This window comes from Botryllus schlosseri, chromosome 3 (genome assembly GCF_051294905.1).
Source record: "Botryllus schlosseri isolate E-star chromosome 3, Bs_hap1, whole genome shotgun sequence".
Classification (NCBI taxonomy): domain Eukaryota; kingdom Metazoa; phylum Chordata; class Ascidiacea; order Stolidobranchia; family Styelidae; genus Botryllus; species Botryllus schlosseri.
In genome coordinates, this window is record NC_137238.1 from 34614399 (window position 1) to 34636063 (window position 21665).

General features: G+C 39.8%; 1 protein-coding gene across 1 annotated transcript; it reads left to right on the top strand.

The window, feature by feature from the left end:
• The first annotated feature begins 228 nt into the window (after nt 1–228).
• On the top strand, nt 229–21601 carry LOC145436403 (ATP-dependent RNA helicase DDX55-like). Its single transcript, XM_080313749.1, has 14 exons — nt 229–439; nt 1206–1343; nt 2656–2815; nt 3855–4014; nt 6577–6688; nt 8601–8787; nt 10251–10341; nt 10805–10897; nt 12845–12971; nt 15180–15345; nt 17015–17141; nt 18231–18414; nt 20673–20744; nt 21388–21601. Exons 1-14 carry the CDS (start codon nt 353–355, stop codon nt 21433–21435), a joined length of 1752 nt encoding a protein of 583 aa, XP_080169875.1. The 5' UTR covers nt 229–352; the 3' UTR covers nt 21436–21601.
• Nucleotides 21602–21665: the final 64 nt, after the last annotated feature.

Below are 21665 nucleotides of genomic sequence, written 5' to 3' on the forward strand. Positions count from 1 at the left end.
ACCACCATCATTGTCGTCTGTTTTTCATGTAGTTTGGTTGGATGAAAATAAAGACTCTCTCTCTCTTTCGCCAGTCAAAACCCATTTTCAACTTTCTTCGAAATATTTGAAGAGCTTTTTGGAGGTACAGAACTTCAATATACAATTGAATAGTATATTCATATTTATTTCAATATGAATATACTATTCAATTTTTTCGAAATCTAAATACTCGAAACATTTCGTGCTTTCAATGCACATCCACAATGATTCACCTGGTCATCGTATTGCAAAATCAAAACAGTAGCGTGTGTTGTGTTATGTCTATGTCTTGTCTAGTGTCTACTTACGCGCTGGAGTCGAATCTATAAACATGGAGAAATGGAGTGATGCTGGGATTGGATCTCACTGCTTGGAGGTCATTGAACGAATGGGGTTCGAAAAGATGACTCCTGTACAGGTACAGTAAGGCATATGGTTATTTTGTACCGGCGCTGTTGTCCCATTTACTTTGTATATCACTATCAGTTTATTAATATTTTCATCATACAGCATATGGTATTGTAGGAAATATCGCGATGCTGGATTCAAAATTCTGGTATTGATACTGTGGGACATCTAAAAATTCCAGCCTTTTCAAATTAGATTAGAATTAGAACTGCTGTATTCGAAAAGACTCCAAAAATTGAATAGCTTGACTTGAGTACAAGCTTTATAAGTCGAGTTACTTGACTTGACTCGAGTCAAAATATGCAGTGACTCTATATGACTTGTCACTTGTAGGCCGGGCCGTACGAGATTGCTTCGATTCCTAATCGTGTATTAGTCGTCGAGTATCATGCATTATGACGCCACAGCAGTATGAATGATGTGGAAACATAAGGACTTGGACTCGGACTCAAGTCAAAACACTATGACTCCGACCCTCTACTAGCTGATTTGGTTTTGACTCGGTGGTGAATTGAAAATGACTCGACTCGACTCGAGTCAAAACTATAAAAGGGAGTTTTACTTCTGACTTGGAACCTTGTCGCTTGGTTATAATTCTCGTTGATAATTTAACTACTGGTAGCAAGTAACATATAATTTCAGTACTCGAAAGTACCGTCTCATTTGAATTAATGCTCAATTCAGATTTGAGTACTCCAATCATTGCGCCCAGTTCTACTCCTAGGTAGTGACTTGTTCCCAACACCGTGACTCATCAACCCGCGTTTCTTATATAGATAGCGACTATTCCGCTGTTCTTGAAAAATAAAGATGTGGCAGTGGAAGCCGTCACTGGCAGCGGAAAAACGTTGGCGTTCGTTATTCCGATCATTGAAATGTTAACAAAGAAGAATGAAGACTTGAAGAAGCATGATGTAAGTTTTGTGATTTTTTGAATTTTTTTTGACAGAACAATTATGACTGGCTTTTAGTTCAATGCAATCAGAATTCCAATGCCCATTTATATGTTGTTTCATTTTTGTCTGCATCTGTTGTTGTTTCGAATGACACCTTTTGACAGGCTGTGTCTTTGAATAGTATTGACGGTGACCAATTCTTTAATTATTTATTATAGGTGTGCCCACCGTAAATACTATTTTATTCAAATTCAAATTGTTCGACGACAATAACTCCGCTTCCACTGGTTGGAATTGGGCCAAATGTGGTGAACATCGTTTCTATAGATAACCTAACACTTTCATGGGGTGAACAGAAAATTTTGGAATGTTTGTTCATTTATTTTTGTATAATAAATAGAAACTTTCTTCTGTAGCAATGCGGCTACTGGCTGGAATTGAACCAAATTTGGTGTGTAGGCTTAAATTAGGTAACCTAACAATTTTATCAAGTAGCCAGTACAATTTGAGAAAAACAGTCATTTTTGCACACCCCTAATATACATATTGAATTGAACCCAAACATTATCGGCTGACACTCGCCAGGGGTAATCGTCATTCGTCAGCAACTAGTACGCAGAACCACACGAAACAGCGTGTCCCTAGATCTATTAAAACAGGCGCACGCTTGGCGAAAGTCTCAACTTAGACTCAGCTCGTTAAGCTCGATTCAGAACAGGCAAATGCCATGAAGTCTGCCATTGGCAAACATTTGTTCGATAACCCTCTTTGCGTGAAAACTTATGGGAACGACAGATTTTGTGTTGTCGAGAGAGGCCGTTCGCACTTTCATCTGGTGGCCTTGGTGTTTACTTTTATCTAATACCCCAACCAAACATGTGCCTTCAGAAGGAGTTTCTGTACCATCTAAAAACATTACATTGAGCTTAAGCGCTCACACCGCCCCGATTATTTGGAATTTCATGCTGGTGATGTCATTTTTGTGTTCAATTTCATGTTCAATTGTAATAGAGAATTGGTAAGAACTTTGAATATTGACAACGTATTTAGTGATGCGATCGTTTATATGCAACGTTCTTTCCAATTCTATAGGCCTACTAGTTGCCGACGATTACCCAGGATGAATGTCAGACGAAAATATTTGGGTTTATTTCAAGTTGCATAGACTATTCAATTGTAAATTGCTTGCTACTCAATAGACTTGCGCTGGTTGAGTAGAAGTGACAGAAGTTGTCTCATATTTTAGTATGACACACAGAAATAATTTGCTTGAGAATTTAGACAAAACAGAAACTTGATGCTAAACCTTCGCTTTGTTTATTTACCGCAGGTTTTTTCACTCATAATCAGCCCAACCAGGGAGTTGGCGAGTCAAATATCGGAAGTCATCGGTGAATTTTTGTGTTCTAAAGCTTCTCATTTCACTCAAATGTTGTTTATCGGCGGAACTGGAGATATATCGAACGACACGGAACGCTTTGAAGAGCTTGGTATGAGTTTTATCTGGACCAGTGGTTCTTAACCCGTATTAGGCCGTGAAACACTACGCTAAGGGCGGGGTTTCAATCCCCAGCTTATGCCACTGCTACAGGAGATCTGTATCGTGCCAAACGAGCCAAGCTTGCTGTACAGTTAGGGGTCTTCAAAATGACTTTTTTTCTCAAATCGTACTGGCTACTTGATAAAATTGTTAGGTTACCTTATTTAAGCCTACACACCAAATTTGGTTCGATTCCAACCAGTAGCCGCATTGCTACTGGAGAAGAAAGATTCTATTTATGTTATAAAAATGAAGAACAAATATTTTGAAAGTTTCCTGTTCACCCCATGAAAGTGTTAGGCTGTCTATAGAACGATGTTCATCAAATTTGGTTCAATTCCAACCTGTGGAAGCGGAGTTATTGCCGTCGAAAAATTTGGATTCGAATAAAATAGTATTCACGGTGGGCACCACCACTATAATAAATAATTAAAGAATTGGTCACCATAAATACCAAATTTTTCGACGGCAATAACTCCGCTTCCACTGGTCGGAATTGAACCAAATTTGGTGTGTAGGCTTAAATTAGGTAACCTAACAATTTTATCAAGTAGCCAGTACGATTTGAGAAAAAAATCATTTTTGAAGACCCCTACTGTACAGACATTTGTCATTCACATGCTCCTAAGAAAGAAATATAATTCGCTATGAACGAAACTTGTTTCAAAGTTCAAGTTTTCGCGGATTCAGTAATTCTGGTCCAATTTCTAAACGAATTTTAATTTTAATCTAATTTGGAAATAACCGTTTAGCTATAATTCTAATTCTAATTTGAAAAAAAATGTAGCTGCAAATCTTGTTGTAATCTAAATTGGAAAAGCCGTAAATTTTCTAGTTGTCAAAGCCTGCATGGCGGCGATGTCCCCCAGGTTGGTAACCCCTGATCTAGACAGCCAAATGAATTGGTATTGTGATGACATTCGTTGCAAACATAGTCTTGTCTGTAAATTTCTCTTGTCTGGTTCTGACATAAAAAAAATTCTTCACAGGTGCCCATATAGTTGTCGGCACACCAGGTCGTATCAACAGCGTGTTCGAGAACTCGAAGCAATTTTGCTCTGCGGTACGATCTTTGGAGACTCTGGTTTTGGACGAAGCAGACAGGCTGTTAGATCTTGGATTTCACCAAACCATCAGCTCTATTTTGAGGTATTTATATCGATATTTGCTACCATTGGCGTAGGCAGTCAATCAAAGATCCATCTTCCCCCTTTAAAATCCCTTAAAGTTCTCTGAGAGAGAGTAATCTACTTATTCCGTATTCTGAATGCGTTTGCATAATGTTCACATTGTTATTATGTTGTTATTCACAGTCTCAATGACCTAAATCTTTATAATTATCCATTTGTCATACTAGATTATGCACACACATTCAGTCATCAATAGCGCGCCTGAAATTTGTTTGTGATTCACTTCCCCTGATTTGTAAGTCATCATTCACAATCCATACTGAACGGAATGAAATCTATTGTGACACGATTGTTGATATACAATGTTCTTTCCAATTCTCTACTAGTTGCTGACGATTACCCCTGACGAGTGTCAGCCGAAAATATTCCAGTTCATTTCAATATGAATATACCATTCAATTGGAATGAAATCTATAAAAATCTATATTGTAATATACCTTAACTCGTACATTGTTTATGCCTGTAGAGAAATTACAAGATTGTCAGATCCTTGTTGCATTGGCATCTGTACATTAGCACTGATCAAAAATAACTTTTTTTTTCAAATTTGACTGGCTAGCTTAATTGATAAGATTGTTAGGTTTCCTAAAAAAACACTGCACACCAATTTTGTGTCGATTCCAACCTATAGAACAGGGGTGGGCAAACTACGGCCCGCGGGCCGCATGCGGCCCGCAACACCGTTCTGTGCGGCCCGCGAGAGTCTGAAGAAACTTTAAAAAATATTGACAAAATGGGTACTAAAATCGAATTAATGCAGGGGCTTGATTAACTTTTTCTTAGTATATTACACCATGATAATTCCAAGACAGGGGTTCTCAAACTGATTGGCGCGCCCCCCTTGGGGTCGTGAAAGCATATGATGGGGGGGGGGGGGGAGTTGAGCTCGACTAAAAAAAGTTTCGCGCTCCGCGCGATTTACACCAAATTCATAGTTATTATTGCTCTGTATTTTGTCTGAATTACATGTTTATAAATCTCTCATCCACAGTCGTTACCTCCCATGCCATCAAACTACCCATTAGGTTTGCTAGCATCCTAGTTGCGTTTTGTGATATGACGATGAGGGGGCGCGAAATCTTCCACCATCATGAGGGGGGGGGGGGGGGGGGCGCACGTCTTAAAAAGTTTGAGAACCACTCATCTAAGGTAAATACTTAATATCACAGCGGAATAGCTTCAACGAGATTGACATCGCTTCCCATGACATGCCGCCCTATTTCTTGTCGCATTCTTTTTCCATACTATCTTCTTTACTTTCATTCAGTGTGCATGCCTCCTCTTTACATCGCCTAGGCCAAGGTGGGTGTCAGATTCCATAGACTACTCCTTGTCGCTTCGACATCTTCCTGTCTTTTCATTGTATCGCATTTTTGTGTTGTATTGAACTGATAAAATTGCTAATAAACCAATGATGATGATGATGATGACATACTTTGGATTACGAGTGGGATTTCAGATTGGCCACTCAATTTTTAATTATTTCAGTGATGTGCTTATAAAAAACGATTCGGACATGTCTTAGGTAGATTCGTTGTGTGTATGCGTAGAATTGGGGTATTTATATTGTATATACACATAGTAGAAGCGTGTTTGAAGCTAACATGGTATATATAATCAAATATGGCATATATATAATCAAATATCAATATTGCGTTTTAGTTTATAATCATAATTTTATATAGTGCGGCCCGCGAACGGATTTAGATGTTGAATGCGGCCCGCGAGCTCAAAAGTTTGCCCACCCCTGCTATAGAAGTATTGCTATATAAGATATTTACCCAATAAAAAGGTTAGATTTCACTGGCTACGCCATGATGAGTGAAACCATGTCAGTCGTTCCTGGCCATTGTAACCGCTATCTTGGAATTTCATGAAAATTGGTATGCTTACAGAGCTTTATTTTCTGATTCGTGAAAAGTAAATTTTATCAAAGTCGGTCAAATAGAACACAAATTCACAAAAAATTTTTCTCAATCCCAACACGTAGAAGTGAAGTTATTGATGTTCAACATTTATGATTTTTAATCATGTATTTACGGTTGGCAGATCTACAACAGACAATTAAAAAATTTGTGACTGTATATAGTATTTTTTCAAATTGAATGGGTGATATCGAAGGCCTCGTGTTCATAATGCACACATTATTTCACGGTCTTAACATTTAGATTAAAACAGATGAAATAGGGTTTCTGCGCCTTTTATTCTAGTATTGGTTCTGATGATACACAAGACTTAAATCAAGTAATATAAGATGTGTCGACTCATGCGCAACGACTCGAATACAAGTCGAGTCAAGACGCAAATTGACTTGAGTCCAGTCGAGTCGTTTTCAATTCTTAAGATAATGACTCGAGTCAAACGAGTCAACGAAAAATTGTGACTCAAGACATTATAACCCTGTGCTCACCTGTAGGTTACCGTTACCATTATTACAACGTTTTCATCGTGAGCGAATCTCCCACTGTTAGCTTTAGTTGTGATTCGATCGGATTTTCAGATCACAATTTACATGTTACAGTTTGCTGCCGAAGCAAAGACGAACCGGCTTGTTCAGCGCCACTCAGACCGAGGAAACGGAGAAATTATTAAAAGCGGGCTTGAGAAATCCAGTCCGTATAATCGTGAAACAGGTGGGTCCGATTTATATCCAGGAGTGGTTGTTCAAAAATAGCTTTTTTTCCCCGGATTCGTGGGATATGGGATTCACTGATTACTAGGGCAAGTTTTTGTCGCAGTCAAATCCGTGGAGAGCTGCATTTATTTTTCACAAAAGCCGCAGTAGAAAGCTGCATTTATGGACAAGTTCCTTGATATGATTAGGGTGTGAGATACTGCAAAAGCAATAGCCTGAAAAAATTGACCCGGTGATAATATAATTTCAGGCGGTCTAGCCTGAATGTACTTCGAATCGGAGAGGACCTCAAATTTAAACGACAGTGATATAATCAAGCGATCTATTTACATATAGTGCCTAATATTTCCCGTAAAAAGTTGGTTGCATAAAAAATGGAAAAATCTTGCAAGAATTTGCATTAAAAATCGAAAAAGTTACAAAAAGTCGCAATATAAGTAAGATTCCTCCGAACAGCTTAAAACACCATATTACATAACTTCCTGGTATTTATGATGTTGCAGGAAGCTGTAAAAAAAAAACTTGCCCCGCTGATTACATTGTTAGGTTGCCTAAAAGGACCTAGCACTACACCAAATTTGGCTCGATTCCAACTGGTAGATGTGAACGCACAGGAGTTTGAAAATTTTGAAGTTATTAAGAAAAAAAGTTGATTTTTTTATTCAAATTTCACTGTCAACCCCATGAAATTGTTAAGTTGTCTAAAAGAACGATGTTTAACAATGTTTGCTCACTTCCACGCGGTAGAAGCGGAGTTATTGCAGTTCTATGGGTTTAAACTGGGTCAAATTTGTTTTGTTGCAGACAACTCAACAATTTCATAGGTTTACAGTGAAAACTCGTTAATATTTTTATAATAAATTCAAATTTTTCAAAGACCTAGGCGTTCGACATCCGATGTCTGACACTGAGAACTGTTCGTTATTTATGTTGCTCTTGTCTTAACTGTTGGTGTTGCGAGTATCGTAGTCATGGTTTTAGTCGAAGTATTAAGCCGTTCGAAGTAATAAACTGCTCACGAATATAGTTTCGTGCTCACAGCAATTGTACATTATTTTGCCACTGTGGAAGCCACGCATGTTATTGGTAATGACTGGGGCGATTCTTTTTTACCTAAAAAGGGGGAATTTTGACCTAAAAAATCGAAATTTTGACTTTTTTTGATCTTAACAAATAGAATTTTCACCAAATTTTGACCTAACGTATGCAAATTAGGTGTTTTCCCGCATAATTATAAAATTGTGCCACTTATCTTCATTTCTAGTTGGAACTGGCTGTCCTAACGAAGTGGCTTCGCCCGAAGAAACGTTTTTGGCTTAGAAACAGGCAAATTTTTACATGGAAAAACTTTATTTTAGCGAAATCTGGCCCTATGAAGAATTCCATTAGTTACAATACGTATTATGGTAGAAATAATTATAATCTGTTGTAGTACAACGAAAGATACTTTTCTACATTCTCGGGTAGAAAGTGTCTGTCCTTACTAAGTAGCTTGCCAAGAATGGAGAAAGAACGTTCAACAGCAGCAGTCGTTGGCTGACACCCAGGACCTTTACGTTCCAGCTGTCGCGGCTGCTTAACCCGATACATGGCACGATGTCTTCACTGCCGCACCTGCTCGGCGCGATAAGGCAGTCACGCAGAGGACAAACTTTGGACATATTTTCATTCATAACATCGGCTGACAACTATCTAAAGTTCGTTCTCTGTGAGCGCAGTGCCCCTTTAAGTTCACATAGTGCAGAATCTACGATACAAACGAAACGCAGAGATCAAAAAAACGCTACCATTTCAACAAAATTTTGACATTTTGGCGTCATTACGATGTTACTCAAATACCAAACAGGAAACCTAATACACAATTCAGAATCGAATCGCCCTGATGCTAGTATCCCAAATGCCTTGTTCAGAAACTGTCAAACACGGAAGACGCTTGCGTGCGTACGCCGACGACCTTGAAGAACTACTACCTGGTGTGCAAGTCGAGAGATAAATTCGGCAAACTGATCTCGTTTTTGAAGTGTCACAAAAAGGAGAAAGTGCTGGTGTTCTTCTCGACATGCGCGGCCGTTGATTATTTCGGGAGGGCTATCAAAGGTGGGTGGCGCCGTGCGCAATGATTTGTGTTCTAGAATGTGAATTCAGTATGAATTCATGTACTCGTTGGGGCTCTTCAAAAAGGACTTTTTTTCTCGAATCGCACTGGCTACTTGATAAAATTGTTAGGTTACCTAATTGAAGCCTACACACCAAATTTGGTTCAATTCCAACCAGCAGCCGCATTGCTACAGGAGAAGAAAGTTTCTATTTATTATATAAAAATAAATTTTTTATGTGGAAGCGGAGTTATTGCCGTCGGAAAATTTGGATTATGAATAAAATAGTATTTACGGTGACCAATTCTTTAATTATTTATTATACTGGTGCCCACCGTAAATACTATTTTATTCAAATCCAAATTTTTCGACGGCAATTATTCCGCTTCCACTGGTTGGAATTGAACCAAATTCGGTGAACATCGTTTCTATGGACAACCTAACACTTTCATGGGGTGAACAGAAAATTTTCAATTTTTTTTTAATTTATTTAATAAATAAAAACTTTCTTCTCCTGTAGCAATGCGGCTACTGGTTGGAATTGAACCAAATTTGGTGTGTAGGTTTAAATTAGGTAACCTAACAATTTTATCAAGAAGCCAGTTCGATTTGAGAAAAAAAGTCATTTTTGAAGAGCCCTAATACTCATATTCTCATGTACTCATGTAGGCCTTCTCATATACGGGAATTTTCCACGTATGATGCGCAAAATTCTACCGATTTTTTGCGCCAAAATAGGGGGTTGCTTATTATAGATAAGTACAACAAGCCTTGAAATCTCCCTCGATAAAAAACTTGAAATCACACCTTCATGTTTGTTTCCAATCGTGCGTCACTTTCAGCCATTGTGCCCAGTAACTCGTATTATAAATAACGCGCTGCCAATTAGCGAGGAGCGTGTTGCCAATTGACATGAGACGCCTGCACGTGCACAGCACACTATCTGCTGAGTTAGTTTGCTGTTCGTACGCGAGAGAAGTTAGGTCATTGATTGCAATCCTCGCTAATTCATCGCGTCGACGACAGGCCTGAACAATTGCATATACAACAGGCCGTATGCGCAAGATATAATCGCCCGCGTCTCCAACAGGCCTCGTTGCGCAAGATGTCGTGTCGCTGGCCTGAACTATGGCGTCACTGGACTCGCAGGCTTTGGCTGCTATGACATCGAATACTAAAACTCAACTATTCACGTACTGCGAATGCAGGGTGCGTACTATACATGGGTATAGGCTTTTCCCCGGAATTGACATGCCATTTTAAGGGTGCGTATTATACATGGGGGCGTACTATACTCGGAAAATTACAGTACCGGTACTCATATGCTCGCAATGCAAATCGAGTCATTACAACCCTTCCGGTTGCGAACTTTGGTTATCCATTCGGAAAAATTAGCGGAATTCGAAATTTTGTACAAGTCATTGGCAAGATTTTATAAATCCTCATGTTTTTGGTGCTTTTCAGAATTTTTCAGCGGCTGTAACGTTTCCTTGCTGCACGGTAAAATGAAGAAGAAGAGGTTACAGATTTTTAGCGATTTTAAAGAAAAAGAAAGGTGTGACATCCGGATGTTTCTTCCTGGGAATTTGTTCCATATCTGACTGGCGATTGTCATATAGACGCGTCGATTTCAATTCACCACCAAGTCACAGTGTTCACGTGTTCATCATCAGGCTCAACTCAAGTTGAACGCAATTTTTAAAATCTCTTGGGTGGTATCGAAGGCCTCGCATTCGTTATAATATTACAGTATACTCATTTACCTCGTTCGTAACATGTTTATTCAAAGAGGTAAAACACAGTTTCTGGGCCTATTTTTCAAGTGTCCTGATGTACAAAACTTGTTTTATAGAATGTCGCAAGTCTTTCACAATGTGACTCAAGTCTATTCAAGTCATTTATCATTACAGTCCTGGTGACCACCTCCGTCAACTAGATATAATATACACAAGATTTGAGTGATTTCGTAGCATTGATCGGGGACCCTCTCAAGTCGTAACATACGAATGTATTTACAGCGGTGTGCTGGTGTGCACTGATGTGATGGCGCGTGGGGTTGATATCCCCGAAGTAAACTGGGTGCTGCAGTTCGACCCACCGAGCAGTGCCAGGTTTGATTGCATGTTTGTTTTCTTTCTCTGTGTATACCTACTTAATAGGGTGGAGTGAAAAAAAGAAAAATTTGAATTTCAAAAAGTGCCCAAATCTCGAAAGAATTACCTCTATCATAATTTCAGGTTCATGCACCCTCTAGTGGCCGTGCAATTTCACCGAGTGTGCCGAAAATAGCTAATTTCGCCATATCTTGATACCCGCTTATGCTAGAAAGCTAGTTCTGGGCTCAAAAGCTGCGGAAGCAACATGTTTCTATCTTACTTCCATAGAACTTTGTCTTGAAAATGTACAGAAAAAAAGTTACAAGCAAATTATTGATTTTTCGTCTGCCAATAAAATGTCGGTTGGTTTCACCAAGTGTGCAATGCCAATTTGCATGTTGCAATTTATTACATTGCTTTATTATATTGCTTACAGCAATTTTCTACAACTGCTGTTTCTAGAAACGCCTATGTTTAATTCTTACGGCTTGGCACAATGATTCTCGTACCCAAATCTGAATCTAGTATTCATTTTAATGATTTGAGCAGTTAAGTGAGCAACGATTTTTTCCTTATACTGTAATTATATGACCCTTGTCAGTAAGAGTTTAGTTGCCCACGAGAATTATAGTTACGATACTATTTTTTTCCACTCTGGAAATCTGTCGACATCGATTAGTTGTGTCGCAGCATCTGTGAAGTTGTGATCAACACACAGCATTGTGATATGTGGTCGAAAAAATACCAAATTATCATCAATGTGATGTGGAACAGACATTTTTTGTTGCCGCATAAAACCCGGGTTGTAATTAAATCGCAAGGTTCCGAGTCAATCTCGCTTTTACTGTTTTGACTCGAGTCAAGTCGAGTCATTTTCAATTCACCACCGAGTCAAGTCCGAGTCCAAGTCAGCGAGCAGAGGCCGAGTCCGAGTCATGGTGTTGAGTCATTGTGTTGACTGCTCAGTTTCCAGTTAAAGTCTTGTTCAACCCGCTTTTTATAACTCAGTTTGGTGATATCAAGTCAAGTCATATGACTTGAGACTGGGTCTACCAAGACAGACATTTCATTGTAATTTCGAAGAATAGTAACGTTATCACTAGGGCAAGTTTTTGCAGCTTTGCAACTTTTTTTTACAGCTTCCGGCAGCTTCCTAAGTACTCGTCATATATGTAGAATGCTGTTTTAAGCTGTTTGAAGGAATCTTATAGTGCAACTTTTGTCCATTTTTTCCATGCAACGTTTTGCAACTTTCTCGATTTTTCATGAAAGTATTTTCGATTTTGGTGAAATACACGGCCAAATTCGACTTAAACACCGTAAATCAGCACCGAAGTAACGCTTTTACGGGTATTTCGGGAGCTGAACTGGAAATTGACCTTTTTTTTAGTCAATCTGGGAAGTTGACCTTTTTTTTTTCTTAGTCAACCGAGCAAAATATGGTGAAAATGCAACTTCCGCAACTTTTTTCAAAAATAAATGCAACTTTTCACGGATTTAACTGCAACAAAAACTTGCCCTAGTTATCACTCTATTATTATTTCGTCTATCAGTAGTGGTACTTGAAAATGCTACCAGAAACTGTTAAAATGAGGGAAATCAGTGTATTATGATTTCGAAGTTATCGATATCACCGAACAGAGTTGTAAGAAGTGGGTTTCACACGACATTATCTCGGAACTGAACGGTAAACGCAATGACTTGGACTCGGACTCGAGTACTCAGGTCCAGTACTCAGTTCATATAGCAAAGCTCAATTTTGCCCAGCCCAACCCATATAATACCAATACAAAATTACAATTCCCTTTATGACATCTCTTGTAGATTCGATTTTGATCGTAGCAATTGGCTTGGTCGGCTGTGTTCCGGCTACACGAACTTGAAAAATCAGTTGTGCGATGATTTTTCCGAGGCACAGGGTTTTTTGTGACTTAAAATACTTACCACTCGGGTACGTTTCAGTGCTTTTGTGCATCGTTGCGGCCGTACCGCGCGTATCGGCAAACAAGGCAGCGCGCTCATATTTCTGCTGGAGAACGAGCGGGCCTACGTCGACTTTATGGAGATCAATCAGAAAGCGCCGATATACGTGAGTATATGTATTCAATTCAATAGTATATTCATATTGAAATATACTGAAAACTTGACTCGAGTCGCGTTTTATTGGCGACTCGATTTGACCGGAGTCATTTACTTACTCGACTCGAGTCAATATATGTATTGACTCGACTTGTATTCGAGTCATTGTGCATGACTCGAGACTTTGTAACTTCAGAGAATAGTGAAGTTATCATATTATTCTTATTTCTTATGTCAATATTTGTACTTGAAAAATAGGGTCAGAAACTGTTACGGCCAGTAAGAGTTACGGCCAGTAAAATTATCGTAATTTTCCATGTATAATCCGCAAAATTTTTACGATTTTTTGTCCTAAAATCGGGGGGTGCGTATTATACATGGGAACAACACGCTTGAAAAAAATCTCCCTCGATAAAAAACTTGAAATCACACCTTCCTGCATGTTTGTTTCCAATCGCGCATCACTTTCAGCCGTCGTGCCCAGTAATTTGTATTACCAGTGTAACGCGCAACCAATTAGCAAAAAGCATGTTGCCAATTAACAAGAGTCGTCTGCACAGCACGCAATCTCCCGCTGAGTTGGTTTGCCGTTTGCACGCGAGCGAAATTAGGTCATTCGTTGATTGCTGAACGCGCGCGCGCGACAATCCTCGCTAATTCATCGACAGGCCATGTACGCAAAATATAATCGCTTGCGTAATCAGTCGCACCTCCAACAGGCGTGGTGTGCACGACATAACCGTTGGCATGAGCAATCGCATCTGACCTCGTGCGCAAGATGTCGCGTCGCCGGCCTCGCAGGCTTCGGCTGCTATCTACTGTGGTATAGAGGCGATATCGGTACTTGTATAATGATTAGCAATCACATCTGTAATGGGCCTCGTGCGCAAGACATCGTGTCGCTGGCCCGAATTATCGCGTCGCCAGCCTGGCTGCTCTGTACTATCGTCTAGAGACAATGCCATTAATTGGATAATGATTAGCGGTGGTTATGTCATGATTGTTCGACAGTGACATGGAAAAACATAACAACATCGCGTGCTAATACACAGCTATTCACGTACTGCGAATGCAGGGTGCGTACTATACATGGGTACAGGCTTTTCCCCAGAATTTGCATGCCATTTTAAGGGTGCGTATTATACATGGGGGCGTACCATACTTGGAAAATTACGGTAGTATATTATGAATGTGAGGCATTCGATATCTTCGAGGCTGAGTTGTAAAAAAGTGATTTGAACGTGACCTGAAGTCGAAATTGAACAGGGAGCGCAATGACTTGGACTCAGACTCGAGTCTCAACACTATGACTCGTGGAGTTGATTTGAAAATGACTCGACTTGACTCGAGTCGAAACTATGGAAGTGTGATTAACATGTGACTCGGAACCTCGTGACTTGGTTACAACCTTGGTTGAAATACTGGCTCTTCTTCGATATACGCCCCATGACACCCGTAAATGATTCCCATGAACACAATGAAATTTTATAAACGTCAAAATCATTTTTTTGCATTTGAAGAGACGGATATTAGGGTTGGATGTGGGTTACGGTCAAAGTCGGGGTTAGGGTATCCCAAGATCACGGTTGGAAGAGGGGCATATTAGGGTTGGAGGAGAGGAGGGTATTATGGTGAAGGAGGGATATTAGGGTTGGATGTGGGTTAGGGTCAAAGTTAGGGTTAGGGTATCCCAAGATCAGGGTTGGGGCAGAGTGGGATATTAGTGTCGGGGGAGGGAGTATCAGGGTTGGATGTGGGTTAGGGTCAAAGTTGAGGTTAGGGTATCCCGGGTGATAAAAGGGGGATATTAGGGTTGGGGAAGGGAGGATATTAGGGTTGGGGGAGAGGGGGATATTAGGGTTAGGGGAGGGGATATTAGAGCTGGATGTGGGTTAGGGTATCCCAAGATTAGGTTTGGGGTGAGGGACACGATATCCAACCCTAATATCCCACCCTTTCCCGACCACAATATCACCAACCCTAATATAGGGATACCCTAACCCCAAATTTGACCCTAAACCACATCCAACCCTAATATCCGTCTTCCAAAGTGAAAAAAAAAATTTTGACGTTCATAAAATTGTATCGTGTTTATGGGAAACACTCGCTGTTGTCATGTGAAACACTGTTTCAATCCCGGGCGTATATCGAAGAAGCGCCAAACACTTTGTTTCCGACCACCTGCATGATAGAAGTAGTATCGTCTCTTTCTATTCAGGAGTATAAAGACGACTTCACGGCGGCCGACGGTCAAACTTATTTGGACAAGCTTCGGAATCTCGGCATTAAAGACCGGGCCATGATGGAATGCGGCACGAGGGCTTTTGTATCGTTCGTCAAATCGTACGCAAAGCACGAATGCAGTTTGATTTTCAGACTGAAAGGCGAGTGAATGTCATCGGCGTATAGTACGCAGACTTGTACACTACCAATGTTGTAAAATTATGGTCAAACAACCGGGGTTATAACTAGGGCGATTTTTTTTACCTAAAAACGGAAGATATTGACTTAAACATCAAAAATTTGACATTTTTTTACCTTACGAAGTAGTTTGGCCTCTAAAACTGACAATTTTTGCACGAAAAAACTTTCTTTCCACGAAATCTGGCCCTACGAAGTGTTCCAGTAGTTACAACGCATTATGGTAGAAATAATTCAAATTTTTTGTGGTCACTGAAAGATCTTACCTACATTTTCGGGTAGAAAGTGTCTGTCCTTACTAAGTAGCTTGCCGAGAATGGAGAAAGAACTTTCAACAGCAGCAGTTGTTTGCTGACAGCACTGAACTTGTGCGTACATTGCTGGTATTGACTCGACTTGGACTTGAGTGATTGCGCATGACTCGAACCAAGTCATACGACTCGATACTCAGACGGCCAAGACCGATATTTCACTGTAATTTCGAAGAATAGTAAAGTAACCAAACTATTGGGATTTCGTCTATTGGCACTGGTACTTGAAAATGCGACCAGAAACTGCTAAAAATGAGGAAATTATTATATCATAAATGCTGACTATTCGATATCATCAAACAGAGTTAGAAAAAGTGAATTTAGCAAGACTTTAACGGGAAACTCGTGAGTCAACACAATGACTTTGACTGGACTCGAGTCATAATACTATGACCCGGACTCGACCCTCCGCTCGCTGACTTGAACTCTGACTTGACTCCGGGGTGAATTGAAAATGACTCGACTTGACTCGAGTCAAAACTATATAAGTGAGATTGACTTGTGACTCGGAGCCTTGTGACTTGGTTACAACCCTGACTACTGTACTTAAAAAAGTAGATCTAGACTGAGGACTGACCACTAGGGTTGTTCAAAAATGAATTTTTTGTCAAATTCTACTGGCTACTTGATAAAATTGTTAGGTTACCTAATTGAAGCCTGCACACCAAATTTGGTTCAATTCCAACCAGTAGTCGCATTGCTACAGGGGAAGAAAGTTTTTTACTTATTATATAAAAATGAATAAAAAAATCTCAAAATTACCTGTTCACCCTATGAAATTGTTAGGTTGTCTATAGAAACGATGCTCACCAAATTTGGCTCGATCCCAACCACTGAAAGCGGACTTATTGCCGTCGAGAAATTTTGGATTTGAATAAAATAGCATTTACGGCGACCACTTCGTCAATTATTAATTATAGTTGTGCCCACCGTAAATACTATTTTATTCAGATCCGAATTTTTCAACATCCATAACTCCGCTTCCGCTTGTTGGAATTGAACCAAATTTTGTGAACATCGTTTCAATAGACAACTGAATAATTTCATGGGGTGAACAGAGAATTTTGAAATTTTTTATTTCATTTTTAAAAAGTCGAGAAAAAACTTTCTTCTCCTGTAGCAATGCGGCTACTGGTTGGAATTGAATCAAATTTGGTGTGCGGGCGACCTAACAATTTCATCAAGTAAAGTAGGCAGTTGAATTTGAGAAAAAAAGTCATTTTTGAACAACCCTACTGGCCACCTCTGGTCACATTACAAATCCAGCATTTGCTAGTACAGGCCGCTTTTTTGCTCGTGAAACTTTGAAATATTCGTGCAGACATGGATTTCGGGGAATTGGCGACGGGTTTCGCGTTGTTGCAACTGCCGAAAATGCCGGAATTGAAAGGCCGCAAGGTGGTGAACTTCCAACCGTCAGACGTCAACATCAGCGAAGTGAAATACAAGTAAGATACATAGTTGAATAGCATACTGATAGTGAAAGGAACCCGCCTATTTTCGGCTGACGCTCGTCAGGGGTAATCGTCAGCAACTACCGTAATTTTCCGAATGTAGTGCGCCCAAATGTATAATACGCACCCTTAAAATGACGTGTATATTCTGGGGCAAAGCCTGTACCCATGTATAGTACGCACCCTGCATTCGCAGTACATGAGTATATGAATAGTTGCGGTTTACTATTCGATGTTGTTCTGTTTTGCGATGTCACTGTTGAACAATCATGACATAATGATCTCTAATCATAATACAATTAACGGCATTGTCTCTGACGAGAGTAGATAGTAGCCAAAGCCTGTGAGGTCGGCGACGCGATAGCTCGCTCAGGCTAGCGACATACGACATCTTGGGCACGTGGCTTATTACAATTACAGATGCGATTGCTCAGGCCAACGGTTATGTCGGGCGCACCAGTCCTGTCGGAGATGCGACTGATTACGCAAGCGATTATATCTTGCGTACATGGCCTCTTGTGTATGCGATTGTTCAGGCATGTCGTTGACGCGATGAATCAACAAGGATTGCCGCGCACGCTTGTAGCAATCGGCGACCTAATTTCGCTCGCGTACAAACTGCAAACCAACTGAGCAAGAATGCTTTGCAGACGACCCTCGTTAATTAGAAACAAGCTTTTCGTTCATTGGCAACACGCTTCCCTATTTGGCAGCGCGTTACACTCTATAATTAGAATTACGGGGCCCAATGGCTAGAGGTGATGCGCAATTTAAACAAACATGATGATTTCAAGTATTTGATCGAGGGATTTTTTTTCAAGGCTTGCTGTACCCATGTATAATACGCACCCCCTATTTTAGGGCAAAAAATCGGTAAAATTTTGCGCACTATACATGGAAAATTACGGTAGTAGAGAATTGGAAAGAACGTTGTATATCAACAATCGCATCACGAAATATGACATCACCCTAACCCTGCCCCTAAGAGACGCTTCAAAATAAGAACCAACGAAGGATATTGGATTAAAAAATGTCTATAGAGAATCAGTTCCAATGCTTACGGTTGATGTCGGCTATTCTCAGAGACAAGTATCGCGAAAAGGCCCGTCGTCTGGCTTTGGAGAAGTACGAACGCGAAAAGCCGGAGGTGTTCGCCCGCAAGAGGTTCGTCAGCAACAAGTCCTGGTCCAAAAACAAGGAGAGACGCGAGAAGAAGTTGAAAAGGAGAGAGTGCAAAGACAGAAAAAGGAAGTTGAAAGAGGCTAACGTGAGTCTGCGGTAACTGGAGGTTGGAGTCGCTCACAAATACTTACTTTCTTCGAATTGGTAGGTGGGCTTAAAGATGCTCCGCACCAAATTTTACTCAATTCCAACTAGATTTGTTGTGAATCGTTTGTTCAGGCACAGACTTGGACAACTAGAAAATTTTCAGCTTTTCTGAATTAGATTAGAATTAGAATTAGAGCTCCACAGTTTTTTTCAAACTAGATTAGAATTAGAGCTGCACAGTTTTTCCAAATTAGATTAGAATTAGAATTAGAGCTACACAGGTTTTTCAAATTAGATTAGAATTAGAATTAGAGCTACTAAGCCTTTTCCAGATTAGATTAGAATTAGAATTAGAGCTATACTTAGTTCGCAAAAACTTGGAAATGGAATGAAATTGTATATGGGAAATGAATACAGCAAAATGCAGTTCACATCAAATCACAGTGTGCGGTGCGAAAGGCCGTGAGGCGATAGGCGCCACATATTTTTGTTTAATAAACAACAACAATAGTGCATTCCCATAAACATGAGACTGGTTAACTTCTGTACACCAAGCTTGGCTCGATTTTTACTATACTTTAATAAAATATTACTTCTTTTATGGTAACCATGGGCATCGCCCATGTTAGTCAGAATGGCAATGTACTAACGTAAAGTTTTAGAAACTAGAATGCTGTTCGCAGACTACAAGTTACTCTAGCAGGCTATATTCGTCATAATATCTTCTATGACTGCACGGTGTAAGTAATGCGATGGAGGCTTGACACTGGATTTCCCTGCGCAAGCGGGATATTCTTTTTAACTCACTGCAATAGTGCAATATGCCTCGGACAAAGAGGCATTTTCAGGAAAACGATAATTAGATTAGAACTAGAATTAGAGAATACGGACATTTCACAAATTAGATTATAATTAGAATTAGAGCATACCAACATTTCACAAATTAGATTCGAATTAGATTACTGGCATTTCGCTCTAATTTAGTGAAATTAGACAACTAGAATTATCTAGTTGTCCAAGTCTGTCAGGCAACCTATCAATTCCATGGATTAGCCAGTATAATTGATAAAAAAGTTCATATTCATTTTTATTAAATAAGTCCAGGGTTGTAATGACTCGAGTCACGATTTTCTGATGACTCAACTTGACCCGAGTCGTTTTCTCAAAGTACGTAAATGACTCGACTTGGACTCGAGTTATTGCGCGTGACTCGAACCAAGTCATATGACTCGAGACTCAGACGGCAAAGACCGATATTTCATTGTAATTTCGAAAAATAGTAAAGTAACCACACTATTGAGATTTAGTCTATTGGTACTTGTACTTGAAAATGCAAGGACAATTAGTATACTATGATTGCGAACCATTCGATATCACCAAACAGAGTTATAAAAAGTGGGTTCAACAAGCCTTTAACCGTAAACTGAGCAGTCGAAACAATGACTTGGACACGGACTCGAGTCATAATACCATGACTCGGACTCGACCGTCTGCTCGCTGACTTGGACGCGGACTTGACTCGGTGGTGAATTGAAAATGACTCGACTTGACTCGAGTCAAAACTACGAACGTGAGATTGACTTGTGACTCGGAGCCTTGTGACTTGGTTACAGCCCTGAATAAGTCCAAAACGTTTTTCTTATCCAGCAATGCTTCTATAGGTTGGGATTGAGCCGAAATTGGTGTGCATCGTTTTTTTTTAGGCAACCTAACAATTTTATCAATGAGCCAGTAAAAAGTATCCCGATATTAGGGCTGTGGGTGAGAGATATTAGGGTTAGGGGATGACAGATATTAGGGTTGGGCGTGAGCGATATTAGGGTTAGGGGTGATAAAATCCCCGAAGTAACGTCCGAAACCCCCAACCCTAACATATTTTATCCCAACCATAACATCCGTCATCCTCTAACCCACTCACAACTCTAATATCCCTCCCCTACAAGCCTAATTTCTCCCACTCACAACCCTAATATCCTTCCCCACAACCCTAATATTTCCCACTCACTACCCTAATATCCCTCACCCACAACCTTAATATCTCCCACTTAAAACCCTAATATCGGGATACCCTAACCAACTTCCAACCCTAATACCCGGCACCCACAGCGCCCATCCCAATCCCAACGCGAAAACGAATTTATTTTTCCGATTATAAATTTTGATTTCTCAGGGGTATATCGAAGTAGCGCCATGTTTTTTAGGACATCTCTGTGTGTTGTGTATAATTTAATCAAATAATAGCGGGGATGCTTTTAGACTTTCGACGATAAGGAACTGGAAGAATTGCAAAACGATTCGCGGCTTGTGAAGAAATTGAAGAAAGGAAAGGTAAGTGTTGTATCGTGACATACATTATTTTTTATAGAATGACGAAGGCATGATGAATAATCAGACTTGTGCAAAGTACCAATCTAGCTGGTTGACGGTTTACTAATTGGTGTTTTTTTAGTAGTTCTAGTTCTAGTTCCGGTTGTGGATTTTGAAATGTGAGTGTTTCTAGTTCTAGTTGTAATTGTGACTTCTGAAAATTCAGTAGTTTCTACAGAGGCTTTAGTTAATACAATCCAACTTAGTTGCATTCCTACTTTGCTTAGTTCTGAACCAAATATGTCATGACAGGAATGAGAGATTCAAATAATCGTGGTAAGCGCATGTACAATTTTCATATTACACACGGACATCTTCTATTGACACACCCTGGGTTGGTGGATTTTGATAACAGTCGACTCGGAGACACAAATGAAGGAAATAACGAACTTTTTATGCCAGTGACGTTGTATTTAGTGATACGACTGTTGATATTCAAAATTCTTGTGAATTCTCTACTAGTTGCTGACAATGACGCCTGACGTATTTAAGTTATGTACCGCCCAGAATCTCTTCAGTAGGAGCAAAGTTACCAAACAAATTAGAAGTATCTATGTACTCCATATCATGACAAAAAGCCAATGACATTTATGTCTTTGTATAGATTACGCAAGAGGAATTTGATGAAAAGATGAAGATGTCTGATATGTGACTTGACGATGATGGCGCGACAATACTGATGCAGGCCTGTGTACGAAGAACTCTCCATTGCAATTGTGATGTTATAGAGCAGTTGTCGGACTGTTGCTTGGAAAGTGGATTTGGAGAGAAAAGTGTTATTGATCATATCGCCGAATAGAATATCGAACACTTGAAAATGGATTTTATTATCTCTACGCTTGAATACTTTGCATATATGCAGCATTGTTATACCTTGATCGA

What these genes read in the sequence shown, in the direction of transcription:
- LOC145436403 (XM_080313749.1), top strand. Translation starts at nt 353, where the DNA reads ATGGAGAAATGGAGTGATGCTGGGATTGGATCTCACTGCTTGGAGGTC. An exon ending in TTTCGGGAGGGCTATCAAAG is followed by an intron (nt 8,788 to 10,250) that starts GTGGGTGGCGCC and finishes GGTGCTTTTCAG; the next exon opens with AATTTTTCAGCGGCTGTAAC. An exon ending in AGAAATTGAAGAAAGGAAAG is followed by an intron (nt 20,745 to 21,387) that starts GTAAGTGTTGTA and finishes GTCTTTGTATAG; the next exon opens with ATTACGCAAGAGGAATTTGA.